The sequence below is a fragment of the Bubalus bubalis genome, chromosome 11, assembly GCF_019923935.1.
Source record: "Bubalus bubalis isolate 160015118507 breed Murrah chromosome 11, NDDB_SH_1, whole genome shotgun sequence".
Classification (NCBI taxonomy): Eukaryota; Metazoa; Chordata; class Mammalia; order Artiodactyla; family Bovidae; genus Bubalus; species Bubalus bubalis.
The window spans coordinates 75,530,643-75,557,558 of record NC_059167.1 but is presented as its reverse complement, the minus strand read 5'-3'; the positions used below and the strand labels follow the sequence as shown (position 1 = coordinate 75,557,558).

Sequence of the window (26,916 nt, the reverse complement as noted above, 5' to 3'; positions counted from 1 at the left end):
GAAAAGAGAGGCAAAGAAACTACCTAGAAAGAAATGATTATAATTATAATTAGTACACATATGTGCAATCCCATATGCATCAACATAAGTTTTGAATTAAAGTTTTATTTGTTTAAATCTTAATCATCTTTAAGGAAGAGGAGCATTCTTAAAGAGTGTGGTAACACTCAAATTAATCTCTAATGAACAAAAAAAGCTAATTCTAAAATTTCAGATACAGGTGACATGATGATCAGGATAAAATCCTTCTAACACTATTTATGAAATCTTTCTAAAAATCACGAATGGTCTGAAAACTCTCTTCATTGCTACCTTCATCTCTTTATTCCTGAATGTGTAGATGACTGGATTTAAAAAAGGAGTGAGAACAGCATCAGAAAGAGCAAGAAACTTGTCCATTTGGGAATTGGGGTGTGGCCATGTATAGACAAACATGGTTGGACCAAAGAACAAAATAACCACAGTGATGTGAGCTGACAAAGTGGAGAGGGCCTTGGATGAACCACCTGAGGACCATTTCCAAACAGTTAACAGGATGAACATATAGGAGATGAGGAGTATAAAGAAGGAACTAACACAGATAAACCCACTGTTGACAGTGACCATGAACTGAAGTCTGTAAGTATCTGTACAGGCCAGTCTGAGGAGCCGAGGAAGATCACAGTAAAAGCTGTCCAATACATTCGGACCACAGAAGGGCAAATTAACAATAAATGCTAGCTGGAACAGTGAGTGGCTGACACCAAGGGCCCAGGCAGCAGCCAGAAACAAAATGCACATCCTCGGGCTCATGATGCTCAGATAGTGGAGAGGCTTACATATGGCAACATATCTGTCAAAGGCCATGGCTATGAGCAGCACCATCTCCACCCCACCAATGACATGGATGAAGAAGATCTGAGCAATGCAGCCTCCAAAAGAAATGACTTTACATTTTCTGAAAAGGTCATAGATCATCTTGGGAGAAGTGACAGAGCAGGCTCCCAAGTCAATGAAGGAGAGGCTGGCCCGTAGGAAGTACATGGGGGAATGTAAGTGAGGATCAGTAGTCACAGAAAACACAATGAGGATGTTTCCAGCCATGCTTGCCACATAGAGCACAGAGGAGAACACCAGGAGGAGCAGCTGGAACTCCCATGAATAAGTGAGTCCCAGAAATACAAACTCAGACACCGAGAGATTCCCTCCATCCATCGATCCAGCCAACAGGGCTGCTGCTGAAATAATGAGAACTAAGAAAATATGAAAGAAGTTATTATTATTAGGGATAAGAGTGGCATTAATTACAAGTATACCTCAGAGATAAGATGGGTTCAGTTGCAGGCCACTGCAATAAAATAAATATTACAGAAAATCAAGTCATATGAATCTTTAGTTTCCCAGTGCATATGAAAGCTTTGTTAAAATATATTGTAGTCTATTAAATATGTAATAGCACTTTGTATAAAACAATATATATACCTTAAGTTAAAAATACATATTTTGCTAAAAAAAAAAATGCTAGTGTCATCTGAGCCTTTAATGAGTCATAGTAGTAACATCACTGATTATAGATCAACCCTGATTATAAATCACCATAACAAATATAATAATAATGAAAAATTTTGAAATATTATGAAAATTACCAAAATGTGACACAGAGACACTAAGTGAGAAAATACTGTTGGGAAAATGGCACCAACAGACTTGCCCTATGCATTATTGCCACAATCCTTCACTTTGTGAGAAACACAGTATCTGTGAAGAACAATAAAATGTGGTATGCTTGTACTTATGTGGCACTGTTCACATTATAAATGACAAATATTTGATAATATATTCTTCACACTTGCTAAATAATCATGATAATGATGATGTTGATGGTGATGATGGTGATGAAGACATACATACAACTCAAGAGGCCATGTCATCTAACATCCTTTTATGATAAAAACCTCTCAACAAAGTTTGTATAGAGGAAATATACCTCAAGATAATAAAGGTTATATACAACAAACACACCACTAACATAAATACTCAATGATGAAAAACTGAAAGCTTTTGCTCTAAGATTAGGAAGAAGATGATGAGTGCCCACCAATGCCACATTAATTCAACATATTATTGGAAATCTATGCCATAGAAATCAGACAAGAAAAAAAATTATAATAAAATAATAACAAAAGAATAAATAAAACTGCCACTGTTTGCAGGTGGCATGATACTATATACAGAAAACCCTATAGATTTCACACACAAAAAAATAGAACTAATAAATAAATTCAGTAAGTTTTCAGGATATAGAAATCAATATACATAAATCTGTTGTATTTATATATAGGAAAAAAATCAGGGAGAGAAATTGAGAAAACAATCCCAATTATAATTACATCAAAAAGAACAAAATACCTAGAAATACACATAACCAATGAAGTGAAAAACCTTTTTTATTGAAAACTATATGACATTGATAAAAAATAATTGAAGAAGACACAAATAAATGAAAACATATACTATGTTGATGGACATATTATTAAAATATGCATATTTTTAAATATTGTTAAAATTGTGCATACTACCCAGCAATCTACAGATTCAATACAATCTTTACCAAAATACAAATAATATTTTTCACAGACCTAGATCAAACAATTCTAAAATTTATATGGAAACACAAATGACCCCAAATAGCCAAAACATTCTTGTGCAAGAAGAATAAAGCAGGCCGTGTGATGCTCACTGATTTCAAAATACTCAGTTCGGTTCAGCCGCTCAGTCGTGTCCAGCTCTTTGCAACCCCATGAACTGCAGCATGCCAGGCCTTCCTGTCCATCACCAACTCCTGGAGTTTACCCAAACTCATGTCCATTGAGTCGGTGATGCCATCCAACCATCTCATCCTCTGTTGTCCCCTTCTCCTCCTGCCTTCAATTTTTCCCAACATCAGGGTCTTTACAAATGAGTCAGTTCTTCACATCAGGTGGCCAAAGTACTGGAGTTTCAGCTTTAACATCACTCCTTGCAAAAAATACCCAGGACTGATTTCCCTTAGGATGGACTGGTTGAATCTCCTTGCAGTCCAAGGAATTCTCAACAGTCTTCTCCAACATCACAGTTCAAAAGCATCAGTTTTTCTGCACTCAGCCCTCTTTATAGTCCAACTCTCACATCCATACATGACCACAGGAAAAACCATAGCCTTGACTAGATGGACCTTTGTTGACAAAGTAATGTCTCTGCTTTTTAATATGCTGTCTAGGTTGGTCATAACTTTCCTTCCAAGGAGTAAGCGTCTTTTAATTTCATGGCTGCAATCACCATCTGCAGTGATTTTAGAGCCCCCCAAAATAAAGTCAGCCACTGTTTCCACTGTTTCCCCATATATTTGCCATGAAGTGATGGGACCAGATACTATACTGCTACTGCTGCTGCTGCTGCTGCTTAGTCTCTCCAGTAGTGTCCAACTCTGTGCGACCCCATAGACAGCAGCCCACCAGGCTCTCCCATCCCTGGGATTCTCCAGGCAAGAACACTGGAGTGGGTTGCCATTTCCTTCTCCAATGCATGAAAGTGAAAAGTGAAAATCAAGTCGCTCAGTCATGTCCGACTCTTCGCGACCCCATGGACTGCAGCCTACCAGGCTCCTCCACCCATGGGATTTTCCAGGCAAGAGTACTGGAGTGGGGTGCCATTGCCGTCTCCGATACTATACTACAAAGCTATAAAAATAAAAAAATCTATGGTACTGGCACAAAAAACAGACACATGAATCTTTGAAACAGAATAGAGAGCCACCCCCCCAAAATAAAACTTACATGGTCAACTATTTACAATAAAGGAGACAAGACTATGTAGTGGGGAAAAGACACTCTCTTCAATAAATGGTCCTGGAAAACTGGACAACTATATGCAAAAGAATAAAACTGGGCCACTTTCTAACACTATATACAAAAATAACCTCAAATGGATAAAAGGCTTAATTTAATATCTGAAACCATAAAAACTCCCAGAAGAAAATAGGCAGCACATTCTAAGAATTGGTCTTAGCAATATTTTGGGGTTAGGGAGGTAGATCTGTCTCCTTAAGCAAAGAAAACAAAAGCAAAACAAAAAATTGGAAAAACATCAAACTAGAAAGGTTTTGCACATTGAAGGAAACTATCAGCAAAACAAAAAGGCTGACTACTGAATGGGAGAAGATATTTTCAGATGATATACTCAATAAGGAGTCTATATCAAAAATATACAAGGAATTCATTCAAGATCAAAGAAGGAAACTGATTTTAAAATGGACAGAAGACATGAATAAATATTTTTCTAAAGAATGCATACAGATGGCCTACAGACATATGAAAAGGCATCACTAATCATCAGAGAAATATAAATCAAACCACATTACACCACCTCACACCTGCAGAATGCTGATTATCAACAAGACAACATATAACAAGTGTCATATAACAAGTGTTCACGAGAAGGTGGAGAAAAAGAACCCTCATTGTTGGTGGGAATGTAAATTGGTTCAGCCATTATGGAAAAGAGTATGGAAGTTCCTTAAAAAATTAAAAATAAACCTACATTGCCCCTCTCTCTTTTATGATCATTTTCAATTTATTCTTTCCATATAATTTATCCTCATAGAGCAATGTTGGAGGGAAACTGCTTAATTGATGGATCATCACCTAGGAGTGAGAATTTTCTGAAACCGGAAATGGAAATGAATTAAGAAGAAACAAACTATAGAACAGTGGGTTGACTGAGATTAACATAAATAAAGCTGAGGAATATGAAACATCAGATATAGGCAAGAATAGTAAAAGAAAGAGTAAATGTGTCTTATTGAAGATATAACTTCATTCTTTTTATACTGTCAGTCAGATTCACTGCTCTTCTGAATCTTGCCACTTTTTTATTGTGGTTAAAAAACATACATAACATAAATTTACCACATTAATCCTTTTTTTTTCTTTTTTAAAATTAATTTCTTTATTTCAATTGGAGGCTAATTTCTTTACAATATTGTAATGGTTTTTGCCTTACATTGACATGCATCAGCCATAAGTGTACATGTGTCCCCATTCTGAAACCCCCTCCTTACCTCCGTCCCCATCCCATCCCTCAGGGTCATCCCAGTGCACAAGCCCTGAGCGCCCTGTCTCATGCATTGAACCTGGACTGGTGATCTATTTCACATACGGTAATATACATATTTCAATGCAAGTCTCTCAAATCATCCCACCCTCGCCTTCTCCCATAGAGTCCAAAAGTCTGCTCTTTAAATCTGTGTCTCTTTTGCTGTCTCGCAGATAGGGTCATCATTACCATCTTTCTAAATTCCATATATATGTGTTAATGTATTGTATTGGTGTTTTTCTTTCTGACTTATTTCACTCTGTATAATAGGCTCCAGTTTCATCCACCTCATTAGAACGGATTCAAATTCCTATACACTAACAATGAGAAAACAGAAAGAGAAACTAAGGAAACAATTCCATTCACCATTGCAACGAAAAGAATAAAATACTTAGGCATAAATCTACCTAAAGAAACAAAAGACCTATATATAGAAAATGATAAAACACTGATGAAAGAAATCAAAGATGACACAAATATATGGAGAAATATACCATGTTCATGAATTGGAAGAATCAATATAGTGAAAATGAGTATACTACCCAAAGTAATCTATAGATTCAATGCAATCCCTATCAAGCTACCAACAGTATTTTTTAGAGAACTAGAACAAATAATTTCACAATTTGTATGAAAATAGAAAAATCTCGAATAGCCAAAGCAATCTTGAGAAAGAAGACTGGAACTGGAAGAATCAACCTGCCTGACTTCAGACTATACTACAAAGCTACAGTCATCAACACAGTATGGTACTGGCACATAGACAGAAATATAGATCAATGGAACAAAATAGAAAGCCCAGAGATAAATCCATGCACCTATGGACACCTTATCTTTGACAAAGGAGGCAAGAATATACAATGGAGAAAATCTCTTTAACAAGCAGTGCTGGGAAAACTGGTCACCCACTTGTAAACGAATGAAACTAGAACACTTTCTAACACCATACACAAAAATAAACTCAAAATAGATTAAAGATCTAAATGTAAGACCAGAAACTATAAAACTCCTAGAGGAAAACATATGCAAAACACTCTGTGACATAAATCACAGCAGGATCCTCTATGACCCACCTCCCAGAGTAATGGAAGTAAAAGCAAAAATAAAAAAATTGGACCTAATTAAACTTAAAAGCTTTTGCACAACAAAGGAAACTATAAGCAAGGTGAAAAGACAGCCTTCAGAATGTGAGAAAATAATAGCAAACAAAGCAACTGAAAAACAACTAATCTCAAAAATATGCAACCAGCTCCTGCAGCTCAATTCCAGAAAAATAAACGACCCAATCAAAAAGTGGGCCAAAGAACTAAACAGATATTTCTCCAAAGAAGACGTACAGATGGCTAACAAACACATGAAAAGATGCTCAACATCACTCATTATCAGAGAAAGGCAAATCAAAACCACAATAAGGTACCATCTCACGCTGGTCATAATGGCTGCTATCAAAAAGTCTACAAACAATAAATGCTGGAGAAGGTGTGGAGAAAAGGGAACCCTCTTACACTGTTGGTGGGAATGCAAACTATTACAGCCACTTTGGAGAACAGTGTGGAGATGCCTTTAAAAACTGGAAATAGAAATGCCTTATGACCCAGCATTCCCACTGCTGGGCATACACACTGAGGAAACCAGAATTGAAAGAGACTCTTGTACCCCAATGTTCATCGCAGCACTGTTTACAATAGCTAGGACATGGGAGCACCCTAGACGTCCATCAGCAGACGAATGGATATGAAAGCTGTGGTACCTGTACACAATGGAATATTACTTAGCTATTAAAAAGAATGCATATTAATCCTTTTTAAGACAATAGCTCAGTAGTATTAAGCATACTCAGACTGTTGTGTAACAGGTCTTCAGAACTTTTTCATCTTGCAAATCTGAAACTCTAAACCCATTAAACAATAACTCCTTTTTCCCCTTCCTCCAGCCCCTCTGGTAACCACATTCTATCCAAGATCATTTATACTTTTATGTTTTTAGTTTATTTCTGAAATGAGAAGAATGCCAAAACCTTAGTAACATTATAGGAGGGCACCAGAATCATCTCTTTGGCTTGAGCACATACACCCAAGTGTAATACTAAAGAGTTAGTGCTTTTTAAGCTTTAAGTATGTTTGTGTGTTTTGGGGGAGAGGACATGGAGTGGGGAGAGAAGAGTCCATTGCTCTGTGTCCAAATACCCACCATAATGAATTTCTGGTAGAAGGTGAGCCCTGAAAACAGTTCATGAACTTTTGTTCCTTTAGAAGATGCTGGGATGCAGAAGAAAAGATTTAATAACATTCTTCTTTTGTAGACACAGTTCCAGAAATTTAAAGAATATTCTCAAAAAAAAATTGTGCATGTCAAGTTGATGTTCTCATTGATCTTAAAATATCCCTCTCCGCCAAAACTTGCAGAAGCTCTCACTGTGATCTGACCCCAATTCCGACTCACCACTACAGAACTCAGTCTCTCTATAGTCAATTAAACCAAATGAATTTGCCATAACTTCCTGATACTACAGTCTATAATCTCAAGATACCCACTTTCTATAGTATCAATCTTTTCAGGCATCAGAAATCTCTGAGTCTGGGCCAGGGAACTGACAACAACATAGTCTGTTCATTATGGGAAAGAAATGGAATGAAAAGGGCCAGTGAGGTAAAAATTTGTGAAAGAATGACTGAAATACTGGGGAAAGAGCCAGAAATATTCAGCAACTGATGAAAAACCATGAAGACTTCTGTGTGGTAAGGCTTAAGAAAACCAGTGGATTCTTACCAATATTTTGATCTAAGAGATGGTCCAATCCAGATTTACCATTATTCAGATGAAAAACCTAAGACTCAAAAATAAAAACCATGTATATGTTTGGCAGAAACCAACAAAATACTGTAAAGCAACTATCCTTAAATAAAAATAAAGTTTTAAAAATGAAAAATGAATTGTTCAGTTCACAGAACTGCAGACAAGAACCCAGGCATCTGGATTCCTGATCCAGAAATTATTGATCCTTAGAAGACAGCCTAAGAAAAAAAGCAAAAAAATCAAAATTAAAAATGTAATTTCTTGACTTAAAACTGACAACACCAGTATCTACACAAACACCCTATGATAGGCAATAAATTATTTTGCATAACTATAATAACTAAATACCAGAAAGGTGACCCATTGAATGTTAGAAATAAACTGTATACAGAAATAGGATTATTCATTACTACCAGACTGTGTGCTCACTCTTCTAATATTGTTGCTTATTTGATTGACACAACAATAAGAAAATATTTAAAAGAATATATATTATCACAATATCATATCTGCATCTCTATGTTTACTCTCCTCAAAAGTTAATAAAAATTTTAATTATTTCATAAAGTTTTTATTGGCAGTTCCAGGCCATAAATAGTCTGGGTGATTTTTCCTAGCTTCTGTAAGTCACAAACTCTATAAATCCATTGGAAAGACATAAATTGCACACATAATAGCTACAATATAAGTAAATATACAATATGTGCCATACAAACAGTAGAGAAAAATGTTTTTCAAATGTGTGAGGGGAAAAGAACAATAGAAAATCAAAGGAAGGACTAGTATCATCTAGACAGGTAAAGGATTTCAGGAAGAGGATGTAATATGGTGTCTTTTTAAATATGAATGCTAACACCTTGGTCTGTAACCTGTGGATCTATTGCTATTAACCATAATTCCTTAAAATTTTCAATTGCATATCACCTAAAGTCTATAACTAGGTGTGAAAGTGAGTGTATTTTTTCAGAATGAGAGGTTGGTTAGTAACCCCTACACACTCCAGAAGCCATCACTCTGCTGTTCTCCTCTCTCCATCATCTTTTCAAATAAATTCCAAATGCAGAGAATGTTTCTCATCTCAAAATAGAGAGCAACCACAACTAACAGTCTCCATCTAGAGGCACCCACACTCTATAACATATCTTGCTTTGGAATAGGAGGAAACTTTTCTCTGAATTTACAACACTCAATTTCATGAAGTTTGGCAATAATCTGAGAGATGGAGAGAATAGAGAACAAAGAAAATAGGAAAAAAAATAAAAGAGAGAAAGACACAGAAAGGGAGAAATTAGGAGAGATATGCAATATGATGATAAAAAAGAAGAGTTAAAAAACAGGAGAGTATAAAAGGAGAGAGTGAGTGAGTGAAAGTCACTCAGTCATGTCCAACTCTTTGACCCCATGGACTGTAGCCCATCAGGCTCTTCTGTCCACGGAATTCTTCAGGCAAGAATACTGGAGTGGATTGCCATTTCTTCTCCAGGGGATCTTCCCAACCCAGAAATCGAACCTGCATCTCTCATGTCTACTGCATTGGCAAGCAGGTTCTTCACCACGAGTACCAGAGTAGAAATAAAAGTAAATATCTGGCTCCCACCACTAAGCAAGTGATTCAGTTTGAAAAGGCAAACTCCTTCAGTGCTTGCCTAGCCAGGCTCACACAATTTCTGTGAATATCACATGTAATAATGAATAGAAAGATCATGTTTTACAATGCAACACAAATGTGAATCACAACTGCTATCTGATTTGAGATGACTACAGTACAGCTATGAGTAGCTTGGGTTTCTATCAGGACTGTTTTTAAATCCAGATTACACTACTCACTTGCTATGTGAGCATGGAAAAGTTACTTAACCTCTCCGACTCTGTTTCCTCACAATATCTACCTTGTAGGGCATGGTGGGAACTAGTTGGTATGATATGCATAAAATATATGTAATGCAGTACCTACCATAATAAGTGGGAGCACAGTAAGTGGTAGTAAAACATGGTTCTGTGAAAGTGCTGCACTCAATATGCCAGCAAATCTGGAAACTCAGCAGTGGCCACAGGACTGGAAAAGGTCAGTTTCCAGTCTAATCCCAAAGAAAGGCAATGTCAAAGAATGTTCAAACTACCACACAATTGCACTCATTTCACACGCTAGTGAAGTAATGCTCAAAGTTCTCCAAGACAGGCTTCAACAGTAGGTGAACCATGAACCTCCAGATGTTGAAGATGGATTTAGAAAAGGCAGAGGAACCAGGGATCAAATTGCCAACATCCACTGGACCATCAAAAAAGCAAGAGAGTTCCAGAAAAACATCTATTTCTGCTTTATTGACTATGCCAAAGCCTTTGACTGTGTTGATCACCCTGAACTGTAGAAAATTCTTAAAGAGATGGGAATACCAGACCACATGACCGCCTCCTGAGAAATCTGTATGCAGGTCAGGAAGCAACAGTTAGAACTGAACATGGAACAACAGACTGGTTCCAAATAGGAAAAGGAGTATGTCAAGGTTATCTATTGTCACCCTGCTTATTTAACTTATATGCCAAGTACATCATGAGAAATGCTGGGCTGGCAGAAGCACAAGCTGGAATCAAGATTGCTGGGAGAAATATCAATACCTTAGATATGCAGATGACACCACCCTTATGGCAGAAAGTGAAGAAGAACTAAAGAGTCTCTTGATTAAAGTGAAAGAGGAGAGTGAAAAAGTTGGCTTAAAGCTCAACATTCAGAAAACGAAGATCATGGCATCTGGTCCCATCACTTCATGGGAAATAGATGGGGAAACAGTGGAAACAGTGGCTGACTTTATTTTTCTGGGCTCCAAAAGCACTGCAGATGGTGACTGAAGCCAAGAAATTAAAAGACACTTGCTCCTTGGAAGAAAAGTTATGACCAACCTAGACAACATACTAAAAAGCAGAGACATTACTTTGCCAACAAAGGTCCATCTAGTCAAAGCTATGGTTTTTCCAGTAGTCATGTATGGATGTGAGAGTTCGACTTAAAGAAAGCTGAGTGCCGAAGAATTGATGATTTGAACTGTGGTGTTGGAGAAGACTCTTGAGAGTCCCTTGGACTGCAAGGAGATCCAATCAGTCCATCCTAAAGGAAATCAGTCCTGGGTGTTCATTGGAAGGACGGATGCTGAAGCTGAAACTCCAGTACTTTGGCCACCTGATGTGAAGAACTGACTCATTTGAAAAGGCCCTGATGCTGGGAAAGATTGAAGGTGGAAGGAAAAAGGGACGACAGAGGATGAGACGGTAGGATGGCATCACCGACTCAATGGACATGAGTATGAGTAAACTCTGGGAGTTGGTGATGGACAGGGAGGCCTGGCACACTTCAGTCCACAGGGTCGCAAAGAGTTGGACACAACTGAGCGACTGAACTGAACTGAACTGAATACAATATAAGGACCATCTAGCTATATGTCCCAGTTCTAAGTTCCAAGTATTCAAGTGAAAGTCACTCAGTCATGTCTGACTCTTTGGACCCCAGGAACTATACAATCCATGGAATTCTCCAGGCCAGAATACTGGAGTAGGTAGCCATTCCCTTCTCCAGGGGAATCTTCCCAACCCAGGGATTGAATCCAGGTCTCCTGCATTGCAGGCAGATTCTTTACCAGCTAACTTTTCCAAATATTAAAAAAAAAACTTTACTTCTGAGTTTGTTAGTGTAAGATGATTAAGTGGAGCCAGTGTCAAGTCAGGTTTTCATGTCTATACTGGTCTCCTGTAGCTTTAAAGGTTCTATGAGGAATATTTCCCAAGAACTCCTAAGTGAAAACAAAGGGCTTGTTTTGTAAGAAGTTTATGCTCTGAGACATAATGTCGGACTGTACCATTTCCCCAACACTCCTCTCCCTACAGCCAAAACTATGAATAAATTCTCATAAAAACTATTTTGAAGCCTTTTCTGACCACCTCAGATAACACTGGTTCATTTGCATCTATATTGGGGAGGGGACACTTCTTGGAATTTTTCAAAGGTTGTGCTCGATCATATAAGAATTCACATAAATTTGCTTAGAAGGAAGAAGCAAACCCACAGATATGTGCCCCTCAGGAAATAAGAATTTTGCTGCTAAACTGCCATCTTTTCCAACATTCACTTGACATCATTTAGCCATAGCTGTTGGCAACCCTGTACAAGTGGAAAATACAAAGACAGTTTATATGCATATCAAGCAATGTTATGGATGCAGATGGCAACTCAAACGAATGTAATCCTAGATCTCTTAATTCCTGTTCTACCATCCCTTCTTATTTATATGTTTACTGACCATCCTGTGTTATTTGTTTAGAAAGACAATGCCTATCTAACATTTTACATAAATCTATTAGGCCCAGTAAGATGACTGTTACAGACTTAGAAATACCTGAATAAAGTGGAAGGAGAAAACCACAGTAATGGTGATCAGAGAAGACAAAGTGGGAAATAGAGCACTGAAGAATTTTTATGACTAGTAAATATTATGATACATGAAGATAGAGTTTGAACAATCATTTCAAGCAGATGCTCCACTACGAGAAATGACAAGTTCAAAGTGCTCTGGGATAGCTGTGAAGAATGCAAGTTGTCTGCTGAATGGACATTAAGAGAACAGTGGAAAATAAGAAAGTTGAGACTAGTTTTACGTGACTTTAAGTTTGAACTTAAGATGGTGGAGTATAGTTAATGGAGATGAGCAAGACTTAGAAGCAAGGAATTAATGATGAGACCAGAGCTCAAAAAAAAAAAATTGATTGATTTGTCAAATGACAGATAAACTGGAATGAAGGGACAAAAAAAGAGAAGAAGCCCAATGAAGAGGCTGCTGTAATAAAGCAGATCTGACTTGAGAACATTTTAATCACATCACCAAAATCATCTCTAAATTTAGAACATAGGAAACTTTGCTCTCTGATTTTCATACTACTTAAATAACCCTCACCTACCTGTTTTGCCAAAGGAACCAAGAGATCTGCAAAAGATTCAGATATCTCCATCCAAAAATCAACCAGATCCTACTCAGGATCATTATAGACACAAACACTTCTGTGTATAAAATGATGTCACAGTAAGAGTGGAAGCTAATTACAGCCCCAGAGGACAGTGACCAAGTGATGCTACTGAGACTGAAATCACTTGGCCTGGGGAGTTATCACCTATGATGTTTTTCCTAGTATAGTTCAAGCAAAGAAGCTGTTAATGAGAGGAAATAAGAGGTTTATCATTTTCTTATGACAAAGAGAATTTCTGCCATACTCTAGAACTATTTTGAATCTTTATTTTATGGTGTCTGAATATGCATTGCACAGCAAAATTTAAAGTGACCTTTCCCATTTTTAATTATTTTATGATAATTTCAGTAGTACATACTTATCTTAAGAATGTGAAAAACACAGAAAAATATTTTTAAAGACCTGAGGACAAAATTTTTGAGCATTCTCTTAAAAAGTAACATTTTAAAATATGAAAATAAAGTGACTTTGGAAACAAGTCCTTTCGCATATCATTTTTTTTGATAAGCACTGATAATTTATGTCACATAAAACACATTTCCAATTATTAAGAAATGTTAGTAGAATGAAGCATCTTTTTAACATATCAAGGGATCACATTCCACACAGGATGGAAATGAACTCTGACTGTCAGGGCAGGATCAGAGGCTGGGGAGGTTAACCAATTTCAATTCCAGATGTTGAGAAGGAAGAATGATTTGTGTCCATTGACAGCTCATCAGTCTTCTTGTTGTTTTGGATTATTGTGTTTTTATATTTAAAAAAATCTTAATCTGTAAAAAGTTTGTTGAACCCATTGTTCAGTGTCAAAGTTTTCTTTTTTTTTTTTTTAAACTTTACAGCATATCATTTTATTGAGTCCTCAGAACAGCACTGCAGAGCAAGGTTTTCATAGCATAATTTCAATCTATGTATTAAGCCAAATTATACAGTCAATAAAGCTTAGCTTCATCTTTAAAACCGTAACCAAAAATATTCTTTCTTGTTCTTCTCTACAGCATACCTCCTCCACCAGAATAAAGGTACAATGATGCACATTGTTTTATAAAGCAAAATCAAATTATCAGGCAAAAGCAACAACTATAACAAAGATAATTAGCTGCCACACCACTTCTGAAAATAGATACAGGATTCTAGCTTAGGATGGCAAATAATAAGTTTCTTGTCTTCTTTCTAAGCCAAAGGAATTAGGATCTAACCAAACTCTGCTTCACTCAATACAACCCTTCTCTCTTGTGCATATAGGAACTACTCCAGCTTTTCCATCTCTGTTCACCATCAGCCATGTTTCCCTCTTTACTGTATCCCCATGGCTTTCACCATGTGCTACAGCTGCTGTCTTACTAAAATTTTTGATATGACTTTCCTTTCTGCTACTTCCATTTCTCTAAAAACCTTTACAGTAAAATTCCTCAAAAGAGTTGTCTCTGCTCTCTTTGTCTAATTCTTCTTTTGCATTCTCTCAAATAATCCATTTCAATGAAAAATTTCCCATAACACTTGTTTTTCCACTATCTCATTATCTCCATATTTAAATCTAATGATTTACTCTTAGTCCCATTTTTAAACCCAGGTATATATGCCAGCAAATTTGGAAAACTCAGCAGTGGCCACAGGACTGGAAAAGGTCAGTTTTCATTCCAATCCCAAAGAAAGGCAATGCCAAAGAGTGCTCAAACTACCGCACAATTGCACTCATCTCACACGCTAGTAAAGTAATGCTCAAAATTCTCCAAGCCAGGCTTCAGCAATATGTGAACCGTGAACTTCCAGATGTTCAAGCTGGTTTTAGAAAAGGCAGAGGAACCAGAGATCAAATTGCCAACATCCGCTGGATCGTGGGAAAAAAAAGAAAGTTCCAGAAAAACATCTATTTCTGCTTTATTGACTGTGCCAAAGCCTTTGACTGTGTAGATCACAATAAACTGTGGAAAATTCTGAAAGAGATGGAAATACCAGACCACCTGACCTGCCTCTTGAGAAATTTGTATGCAGGTCAGGAAGCAACAGTTAGAACTGGACATGGAACAACAGACTGGTTCCAAATAGGAAAAGGAGTACATCAAGGCTGTATATTGTCACCCTGCTTATTTAACTTATATGCAGAGTACATCATGAGAAATGCTGGACTGGAAGAAACACAAGCTGGAATCAAGATTGCCGGGAGAAATATCAATAACCTCAGATATGCAGATGACACCACCCTTATGGCAGAAAGTGAAGAGGAACTCAAAAGCCTTTTGATGAAAGTGAAAGAAGAGAGTGAAAAAGTTGGCTTAAAGCTCAACATTCAGAAAACGAAGATCATGGCATCTGGTCCCATCACTTCATGGGAAATAGATGGCAAAACAGTGGAAACAGTGTCAGACTTTATTTTTCTGGGCTCCAAAATCACTACAGATGGTGACTGCAGCCATGAAATTAAAAGACACTTACTCCTTGGAAGGAAAGTTATGACCAACCTAGATAGCATATTCAAAAGCAGAGACATTACTTTGCCAACAAGGTCCGTCTAGTCAAGGCTATGGTTTTTCCTGTGGTCATGTATGGATGTGAGAGTTGGATGTGAAGAAGGCTGAGTGCCAAAGAATTGATGCTTTTGAACTGTTGTGTTGGAGAAGACTCTTGAGAATCCCTTGGACTTCAAGGAGATCCAACCAGTCCATTCTGAAGGAGATCAGCCCTGGGTGTTCTTTGGAAGGAATGGTGCTAAAGCTGCAACTCCAGTACTTTGGCCACCTCATGCGAAGAGTTGACTCATTGGAAAAGACTCTGATGCCGGGAGGGATTGGGGGCAAGAGGAGAAGGGGACGAGAGAGGATGAGATGGCTGGATGGCATAACTGACTCAATGGACGTGAGTCTGAGTGAACTCTGGGAGTTGGTGTTGGACAGGGAGGCCTGGTGTGCTGCGATTCATGGGGTCGCAAAGAGTCGGACACGACTGAGTGACTGATCTGATCTGATCTGATTTATTCCAATCTTCATATTTTCTTTATTTGGTTTCCCAGGCACTACACAATCTTCTTATATGTACCCTATAATAGCTCCTTCTTGGTCTTATTATTATTATTCATATTCTCTCTGAACTCTTAATGTTAGAGGATATCAGGGCTCATGTCTTTAACTTCGTGTCTTTTCTATCTATATTCATGCTTTAGGTTGTCTCACCTAGTATCACATCTTTAAATAACATTTGTGTGTCAGTCTCTTAGATTTCTACCAGGTAAATGAGACTTGTTTATTCAGATGCCTACTTTACATTTTCACTTGCACATACTATAAACATATTAGATGAAAAGAGTACTAAATTGAGCTTTTTTCTTACCTACCCCTTCGTCTTGAATGATGACAAATTCATCCTTGCAGTTGCTTAAGTCAAAAAACTTGGAATCATTTCTCTTACATCCACTATTCCTTCAATTAAAAATCCTATTTGTTAACCCTTCAAAGGGACTTCCCTGGTGGCTCAGTAGCAAAGAATCCACCTGCCAATGCAGGAGATCCTGAGGTTCAATCCTGGGGTGGGAAAGATCTCCTGGAGAAGGAAATGACAACCTTCTCCACTCTTCTTGCCTAAGAAATCCTTGGACAGAGGACCATGGTGGGCTACAGCCCATGGGGTCACAAATGAGTTGCACATGACTTAGTGACTAAACATCAACCCTTCAAAATCTCACCACTAGCATCTTAGCATCTGTACTGCTACCCAAGCCACCATCTGTCTCTTCCCTTAAATTCTGCAATAGACTCCTAACTTATCACTGCTGACTCCACTGCACCACCCTTTCCTAAGCTATTCTTGGCAGGACAACCAGACATAAAAATAATTGTAAATGTAAGTGATATCATATTACCTCTCTTCTCAGAACCCTCCAGAGGCCCCCATCTTCCTTACAGTAAAAGCCAAATTCTTTACAGTGGTCTACAGAACCCCCCCTATATTTGCTTCCCTTTGCCTCCTTGAATAGTTCACTATTCTCCCACTTTTTTATACTAACAAAGACACAGTAGACATCTTGATCTTTCCTGAGAACACCAGCCTTTTACTGGCTATATATCTGATGGGGTGGGTGCCTTTCCCTATGATATCTGCACTACTAACTCACTCATCTGTATCAAGTCTTTGCTCAATGACACCTCCCAATGATCCCTACTTAATCCACCCTTCTAAGGAAATGCAACTCCCTCCCCTCAGTCTGATGTCTCAGATTCATCTTAACCTGCTGCTGCTGCTGCTAAGTCGCTTCAGTTGTGTCCAACTCTGTGCGACCCCAGAGATGGCAACCCACCAGGCTCCCCTATCCCCAGCATTCTCCAGGCAAGAACACTGGAGTAGGTTGCCATTTCCTTCTCCAATGAATGAAAGTGAAAAGTGAAAGTGAAGTCGCTAGGTCGTGTCCGACTCCCAGCAAACCCATGGACTGCAGCCCACCAGGCTCCTCCATCCATGGGATTTGCCAGGTAAGAGTACTGGAGTGGGGTGCCATTGCCTTCTACCCTATTATATTACTACTGTACTTATTTCTTCTCAACTTACTACAAAATTTGTTTGTTTTGCTTATTACTTATTGTCTGGATAGCTCCACTAGAATATAAGCTTCACAACAAAACAAACTGTTCCATTATTTACTGATTCATCCCAAAAGCCTACAATAACACCTAGCACTTAGTAGGCACAAGACGTTTGCTCCATGAGTAACAAATTGAGAGAAAAAGAGAGAAAGAATGGAAGAGGGAGAGGAAGAAGGTGAGAGTGAAAGAATCACTCCTGGGTTTCTTATTTTTAAGACTGAATAGATGATAGTGGAGGGCATGGTCTTCAGTGATGATAATGAATACTGTTTTGAATCTGTTCAGCCAAAAGACGTATGAAGCATCCAAGAGAAAATGTCCAAAGACATGCTACATGCGGGTCTGAGAGACAAAGACTATATTTTATATAATAATGTAGTATAAATTGCTACAAACCAGAAAGGAAATGATTATTCCACTGAATGGTGCTTAAAAAATTAATAAGCAAATCTGAAAAATTTAGATCCTCTCCTATTATATTTCAGGTGGATAAATATTTCAGAAATACATGTTCATGAATATTCATTAGGTATTGGAATGGAAAAGGACTTCCTGAGAATAAAACTATGAAGTCACAATTTAAAAGCTCAATGGAGTTAGAATCATGAAAAGTACAACTTTAATGTTGCAGAATATAATAAGCAAAATTTAAAAGAAAATAACAAATTAGGGGAAGCATTTTGAACACAAATATGATATAGGAGTTAATGTCTTTAACATGTGTGAGGGACTGGTAAATCAATATTTTAGAACTAGTAATTTACCTGTGAGGATGGGGAGGAAGAACACAACAGCAGTGGTTATTAACTTCTATTTCAAATAAGAAAAGTCATATGTGAAAACTTTTTGGCTGCCCTAAATCACTTCTCTCCTTCCACTGATGGCTTTACCCCACATTCCACATTTGGGAAATTTTCCTCCTCAAATTCACACAGTTCTCTAAAGGTTGTGAACCAGATAACCTTGGCCCCTGCAGCTAGGGTGGGCACGTGTCCAGACCTAGCCCATGAGTGCCCTGGCATGGAGCCAAAACAATGACAATTAAGATTCTCTCACTGTGTTTCATTATAGATGCTAGGAAAGAATAATTTTCCCTTTTCTACAGGGTCACCCTGCTAGAATGACTTAAACTTTGAGTTATTTGCAGCCTCTTCTTTCTCTCCACATCATGCACAAAAAAGTCCATGTGCCGCACAGGAAAATAAGATCAATGTAAAGAGATAAATGGGTTTCCCAGATGACGCTAATGGTAAAGAACCCACCTATCAATATAGGAGACATAGGACATGTGGGTTCAATTCTTAGGTCAGGAAGATCCCCTGGAGGAGGCAATGCAACCCACTGCAGTATTCTTGCCTGGAGAATCCATGGACAGAGGAGGCTGACAGGTTACAGTCCACATAGCTGCAAAGAGTAGGACACAACTGAAGCGACTTAGCATCCTCGCAAAGAGATAGTCAATAGAGAAGGAAGAGAGAGGGAAAAAAAAAAAAAAAGGAGAAAGGAACAAGAGAAATGGAGTAAATGGCAAAGCAAAATCTAAAAGTGTGCAAGTAAGTGACTCCCTGGAGTCCCTGAGGCTGGCTCCACTACTGGACATCCCAATAAGCTGAGTCAATAAGCTCCTTTTTAAATATATTTTTAAAATTTTAATTGTGTTTAAAAAACATAAAATTTACCACCTCAGCCATTTTTAAGAATGCAGTTCAATATATCAAGTATATTCATATATATATATATATACACACACACACATACACACAAAAGATTTTTAAATCTTTTCCTCATAAATCTGAAACTCTAAATTTCTTTTTTTATAGGTTATTTAAGTTTGCTTTTATTGAATTCTGATGCATATAATTCAAAGAGTTCAGATCACAACATTTGAAAAGGTCCAAGTATAAGAATTTTTTTTAATTTTAATAAAATTTTATCTTTTTTAATTTATAAAGATTTTATTAAATGATTGAATTCAGTCTTTTTATTTTAAAGTCTATTTTGTCTTATATAAGTATTGCTACTCCAGCTTTTTTTTGATTTCCATTGTCATGGAATATATTTTTCCACTCCCTCACTTTTTGTCTGTATTTATCCCTAGGTCTGAAATGGGTCTCCAGTAGACAGCAGAGATACGGGTCTTGTTTTTGTACCCATTCAGTCAGTCTGTCTTGGTTGGAGCATTTAATCCATTTACATTTAAGGTGATTATCAATATGTATGTTTCTTTTACCATTTTCTTAATTATTTTGGGTTTGTTTTTGGAGGTCTTTTTCTTCTCTTGTGTTTCCCACATAGAGAAGTTCCTTTAGCATTTGTTGTAAAGCTGGTAAAACTTTTTCTGATCTCTTTTTCTTTCATTTTGTGACTAACCCATACCTTCCTCTGCTGGTGTGTCAGGATTCTGGGTGACAATTCCCTTGATTAAATGAACTCATATTGGCAGTCCAAAGTCTCTGCAGTATTATTTGGTCAGGACTCTCCTGTGTGCTAATTAGTCATATCTTTCATAATAATAGCATTTTACAGCTATTTGTACATGAAGCAATGCTAGTTTTAACCAAGGAAAGTTGAAGGTGGTTAACTCTTTGGTAACAGAGTTAGGTCTTGTTAGGTCTTTATATGAGTAGGTTGGTGACAAACATAGAAGTAGCTTGAGGATACTGGTGTACGATGTTGAAGTCCCCAGAGGCCAGTACTGAAAAGACATTTTTGGTGACAGGATCACTTTGTAAAGACATCAATTAATTGCTACCTTGTACAAGCAGCTTCAGTTGAGCTTAATGAGCAAGAATTAATACAAATGAGAGGAAAAAGCATATGCCATCAGAAACTGAAGTTACTTTTTTTTTCTTTTTATTCATTGTTATCCAAGATTGAGATTCAAGAAAGGGAATTGGAAAACGCAGGAGGCAGTTTTTAAGTGGGAATAGAATTTGACTCAGTGTAATGCTGGGCTTTATTTCTTAGTGTGGACACTGAGCAGCTTTGTTTTCTCTGTTAATGAGGGTGCACATATGAGCAGAGTCTCCTCTATGGGAAACTAAAAGAGTTCATGTGGATGAGGAGAACTGCAGTCTGGGAACTCAACCAGGAGCTCTGAGATGCAGGTGTTACACAGATTTGCCTTTTTCTACAATGGTAATTTCAATAACCACGATGAATTTATGAATGTGTTTGAAACAGCTTAAGAAACTCAAATGCTTGTAAATACTTAAGGACAAAGCTTCCATCTCTCTCGCTGATGATCTGCCTAGGATGCTAAGAGTAAAACACAAGGTATCCAGAAAGGGAGTAAGGTATGTTAAATAATCAGAAAGTCATGAGAATAGTACTGGTTAAGAGGAAGACTAGAGAATTAATACTAGTTCCACCACTTACTGTACTAACCTATGGCTTTCTCCTTTGTGGTCTCAATTTCCTTCACTGTGAAAAGGAGTTGATAGTAACTTTTATGGTTTTTGTGAATATCAAACAAGATAGTGTCTGTAAAGATATGATTGTTATATCTTACCCATGGTAGCTACTGTTTTTACTTTATTTCAGTTTGTTATGATTATTTTTGTAGCTAGTTTATTAAACAATGCCTCAGACTGGCAGATATTCTCTGATCACATCTCAGTAATTTTTTAAGAGGCAGATATGAATTTATATATCAAAATAAATTATATCCATATCTTAAACTGTATCACAGATCTTGATTTCTTTCTGAAAACAGCCCTGATCACTCCAACTCATGGGTATCTTTTATGCCTCAAAAATTCTATGCTCATGCTACTTATTTGACATCTTTTATGTAAGAATTTTTATTGTTTATATTTTTAGTATGTGAAAAAGTGTAAATGTCTTAAAGGTAGTGAATATTTTAATAATTGATGGAATCCATAATGTCCTGGAACAATGCCTTGTGCTTAGTATTTATCTAGAAAATGCTTGTTGATTGATAACAGATAGTTATGATAAAGGGCACAATAAATGACATAGAAAATTTACAATAATATGCTAAATAATCATGTGTGACAAAAGTAACTAGAGAAGAGGAATACTAATATAATACAAAGGGATGGTTTTTTGTGGGATATGGGATTTATAATCAACTGCAGACAAGGTAAAAGAGGTGAATATGGTAGACCTCAACACAGAGAATACCATCATTCCAGTCAGGTTCGTTACGTACTGGGCTGGCATTGTGCTATAAGGTCATAGAAATGTAAGACTTAAAAGGATGCTTTAGCATCACCCACTCAGTTCCTTTATTTTCTAGATGGTGAAACTTAGTTCAAGGAGTTAATGTTGCTAAAACTTATAAAACTGAGTGCTTAAGATCTGTGCATTTTATTGTGTGTTGATTATGCCTCAATTTAGAAAAACAGATGGACAGGGAGGCCTGGCGTGCTTCAGTCCATGGGGTCACAGACTCAGACACAACTGAGCGACTGAACTGAGCTGAACTGAACTGACAGTTATTCATTTCCCCATGCAATATTGTTGCCCAGTTATTATACTGGGTTTTTCAAGAGATGCTGATGGACAATGTTGCATTGTAGTAACTGCCTTTTGTATTGCAACTATTTGCAACTTTATGAAATCTTCATAAATATGATGAGTAGCAACAATAAAGTTATGAAACCCTTTTTAAAAAGTGAGTTGAGTATGGAAGGGATGAGAGAAAGGACTTACTCCAACTTCCCATGAATTTAGGGCTAAGGATTGATCACAACTCTACTGATTTCAAATGCAGTGTTCTTTCTGACATCCCAAGAACCATTAAGTGAACATGGCATGGACAATGATTTACTAATATCACATAGAATTCTGTTTGCTACATTGCATTAGCTCGTCCATGTTTAGAGTCTGCCTCACAGATCTCTTTCTGGCTTGTCCTAACTCTGCTATTTGCTCTCACAGTTCAAGCTTTGTGATCATTCATGCTCCCTGAGCTGAGCTACAAAAGCAGATAGTTTTATTAGGGCTTGAGGAAAAGGTGACTATGATTTGATAAAACTTCAACAGTCAGGCTAAACATGAGAGTATTAATGAAACTTATAGCATTGCATATAGGAGATAAACAGGGGGTAAGGAAAATGAAGGTCTCAGAATTGTTAGGTTTGGGGAAATCCATGGGTCATGGTGGAGAGTTCTAACAAAACATGGTACACTGGAGAAGGGAGTGGCAAACCATTTCAGTATTATTGTTTCAAGAACCCCTATTTGCCTTTAAAAAGGCAAATAGATATGAAGCTAGAAGATGAGCCCCCCAGGTCAGTAGGTGTAAAATATGCTACTGGGGGAAGAGTGGAGATAAATATCCCCAGAAAGAATGAAGAGGCTGAACCAAAGTAGAGGCTGAACCAAAGTGAAAATGATGGCCAGCTGTGGATGTCTCTGGTGGTGAAAGTGAAATCCAGTGTTGTAAAGAACAATATTATATGGGAAACTGGAATGTTAGGCCCATGAATCAAGGTAAATTGGAACAGGAGATGGCAAGAGTGAACACCTACATTTTAGGAATTAGTGAATTCAAATGGTTGAGAATGGGCGAATTTAATTCAGATGACCATTATATCTACTACTGTGGGCAAGAATCCCTGAGAAGAAAGGGAGTAGCCCTCATAGTCAACAAAAAGATTCTGAAATGCAGTACTTTGGTGCAATCTCAAAAATGACAGAATGATCTCAGTTCCTTTCCAAGGCAAACCATTCAATATCAGAGTAATCCAAGTCTGTGCCCCAACCACTAATGCCGAAGAAGCTGAAGTTGAATGGTTCTAAAAAGACCTACAAGGCCTGCTAGAACTAACATCAAAAAAGATGTTCTTTTCATAATCATATCAGATCAGATCAGATCAGTCGCTCAGTCATGTCCGATTCTTTGCGACCCCATGAATCGCAGCACGCCAGGCCTCCCTGTCCATCACCAACTCCCGGAGTTCACTGAGACTCATGTCCATCGAGTCAGTGATGCCATCCAGCCATCTCATCCTCTGTCGTCCCCTTCTCCTCTTGGCTCCCAATCCCTCCCATCATCAGAGTCTTTTCCAATGAGGCAACTCTTCGCATGAGGTGGCCAAAGTACTGGAATTTCAGCTTCAGCATCATTCCTTGCAAAGAAATCCCAGGGCTGATCTTCTTTAGAATGGACTGGTTGGATCTCCTTATAGTCCAAGGGACTCTCAAGAGTCTTCTCCAACACCACAGTTCAAAAGCATCAATTCTTCGGCACTCAGCCTTCTTCACAGTCCAACTCTCACATCCATACATGACCACAGGAAAAACCATAGCCTTGATTAGACGAACCTTTATTGGCAAAGTAATGTCTCTGCTTTTGAATATGCTATCTAGGTTGGTCATAACTTTCCTTCCAAAGAGTAAGCGTCTTTTAATTTCATGGCTGCAGTCACCATCTGCAGTGATTTTGGAGCCTAGGAAAATCAAGTCTGACACTGTTTCCACTGTTTCCCCATCTATTTCCCATGAAGTGATGGGACCGGATGCCATGATTTTCATTTTCTCAATGTTGAGCTTTCAGCCAACTTTTTCACTCTCCTCTTTCACCTTCATCAAGAGGCTTTTTAGTTCCTCTTCACTTTCTGCCATAAGGATGGTGTCATCTGCACATCTGAGGTTATTGACATTTCTCCTGGCAATCTTGATTCCAGCTTGTGTTTCTTCCAGTCCAGCGTTTCTCATGATGTACTCTGCATATAAGTTAAATAAGCAGGGTGACAATATACAGCCTTGACGTACTCCTTTTCCTATTTGGAACCAGTCTGTTGTTCCATGTCCAGTTCTAACTGTTGCTTCCTGACCTGCATACAGATTTCTCAAGAGGTAGATCAGGTGGTTTGGTATTCCCATCTCTTGAAGAATTTTCCACAGTTTATTGTGATCTACACAGTCAAAGGCTTTGGCATAGTCAATAAAGCAGAAATAGATGTTTTTCTGGAACTTTCTTGCTTTTTCCATGATCCAGCAAATGTTGGCAATTTGATCTCTGGTTCCTCTGCCTTTTCTAAAACCAGCTTGAACATCAGGAAGTTCAAGGTTCAGATATTGCTGAAGCCTGGCTTGGAGAATTTTGAGCACTACTTTACTTGCGTGTGAGATGAGTGCAATTGTGCAGTAGTTTGAGCATTCTTTGGCATTGCCTTTCTTTGGGATTGGAATGAAAACTGAGCTTTTCCAGTCCTGTGGCCACTGCTGAGTTTTCCAAATTTGCTGGCATATTGAGTGCAGCACTTTCACAGCATCATCTTTCAGGATTTGGAATAGCTCAACTGGAATTCTATCACCTCCACTAGCTTTGCTCATAGTGATGCTTTCTAAGGCCCACTTGACTTCATATTCCAGGATGTCTGGCTCTAGGTCAGTGATCACACCATCGTGATTATCTGGGTCGTGAAGATCTTTTTTGTACAGTTCTTCTGTATATTCTTGCCATCTCTTCTTAATATCTTCTGCTTCTGTTAGGTCCATACCATTTCTGTCCTTTTATCGAGCCCATATTTGCATGAAATGTTCCTTTGGTATCTCTGATTTTCTTCAAGAGATCCCTAGTCTTTCCCATTCTGTTGTTTTCCTCTATTTCTTTGCATTGATCGCTGAAGAAGGCTTTCTTATCTCTTCTTGCTATTCTTTGGAACTCTGCATTCAGATGTTTATATCTTTCCTTTTCTCCTTTGCTTTTCACTTCTCTTCTTTTCATAGCTATTTGTAAGGCCTCCCCAGACAGCAATTTTGCTTTTTTGCATTTCTTTTCCATGGGGATGGTCTTGATCCCTGTCTCCTGTACAATGTCATGAACCTCATTCCATAGTTCATCAGGCACTCTATCTATCAGATCTAGGCCCTTAAATCTATTTCTCACTTCCACTGTATAATCATAAGGGATTTGATTTAGGTCATACCTGAATGGTCTAGTGGTTTTCCCTACTTTCTTCAATTTAAGTCTGAATTTGGCAATAAGGAGTTCATGGTCTGAGCCACAGTCAGCTCCTGGTCTTGTTTTTGCTGACTGTATGGAGCTTCTCCATCTTTTCATAATAGAGGATTCAAATGCAAAAGTCGGAAGTCAAGAGATTACTGTAGTAACAGACAAGTTTGGCCTTGGAGTACAAAATGAATCAGAGCAAAGGCTAACAGAGTTTTGCAAAGAGAATACACCAGTTATAGCAAACACCCTCTTCCAGCAATACAAGAGATGACTCTACACATGGACATCACCAGATGGTCAATATTGAAATCAGATTGATTTTATACTTCACATCCAAAGATGGAGAAGCTTGATGCAGTGAGTAAAACCAAGACCTGGAGCTGACTTGGGCTCAGATCATGAACTCCTTAGGCAAAATTCAGACTTAAATCAAAGAAAGTAGGGAAAACCACTAGGCCATTAAGGTATGACCTAAATCAATTCCCTTATGACTATACAGGGGGAGTGACAAAGAGATTTAAGAAATTAGATCTGATAGAGTGCCTGAAGAACTATGGATGGAGGTTCACAACACTGCACAGGAGGTGGTGACCAAAACCATCGCAAAGAAGGCAAAATGATTGTTTAAGGAATCCTTACAAAAAGCTGAGAAAAGGAGACAATCAAAAGGCAAAGGAAAAGGGAAAGATATAGAGTTCCAAATGAATGCAGAGTTCCAAAGAATAGCAAAGAGAGATAACAAAGCCTTCTTAAGTCAACAAATGCAAAGAGAGGAAAACAACAGAATGGGAAAAGCTAGAAATCTCTTCAAGAAAATTAAAGATTCCCAGGGAACAGTTTATGCAAAGATTGGCACATAAAGTAGAAATGGCAAGGACTTAACAGAAGCAGACAATATTAAGAAATGGCAAGAGTACACAGAAGGACTGTATGAAAAAGGTCTTTATGATCCAGATAAGCACAATGGTGTGGTCACTCAGCTAGAGCCAGAGCGTGAAGTGTGAAGTCAAGTGGGCATTAGGAAGCGTTACTCCGAACAAAGCTAGCAGAAGTGATGGAATTTCAGCTGAGCTACTTCAAATCCTAAAAGATTATGTTATTAAAGTGCTGCACTTGATATACCATCAAATTTGGGAAACTCAGCAATGACCACAGGACTGGAAAGGCTGGTCTTCGTTCCAATCCCAAAGAAGGGCAATGTCAAAGAATGTTCAAACCATGGCACAATTGCAGTCATTTCATATACTAGCAAGGTAATACTCAAAATCCTTCAGGCAAGGCTTCAACAAAAGTGCACTGAGAACTTCCAGATGCACAAGCTGGATTTAGAAATGGTAGAGGAACAGAGCTCAAATTGCCAACATCCACTGGATAATAGTAAAAGCAACAGAATTCTATAAAAACATCTAACTCCACTTCATTGACTATGCTAAAGCCTTTGACTGTGTGGTTCACAATAAACTGTGGAAAATTCTTAAAGAGCTGGGAATACCA

The 26,916-nt window shown here is 37.9% G+C and overlaps 1 protein-coding gene across 1 annotated transcript; it reads right to left on the bottom strand.

The window, feature by feature from the left end:
- Positions 1 to 258: 258 nt before the first annotated feature.
- Positions 259 to 1,203, bottom strand: LOC123328298 (olfactory receptor 4F3/4F16/4F29-like). Its single transcript, XM_044925530.1, has one exon. It carries the CDS (start codon positions 1,192 to 1,194, stop codon positions 259 to 261), a length of 936 nt encoding a protein of 311 aa, XP_044781465.1. The 5' UTR covers positions 1,195 to 1,203.
- Between the last annotated feature and the right edge of the window lie 25,713 nt (positions 1,204 to 26,916).

What these genes read in the sequence shown, in the direction of transcription:
- LOC123328298 (XM_044925530.1), bottom strand. Translation starts at nt 1,194, where the DNA reads ATGGATGGAGGGAATCTCTCGGTGTCTGAGTTTGTATTTCTGGGACTC.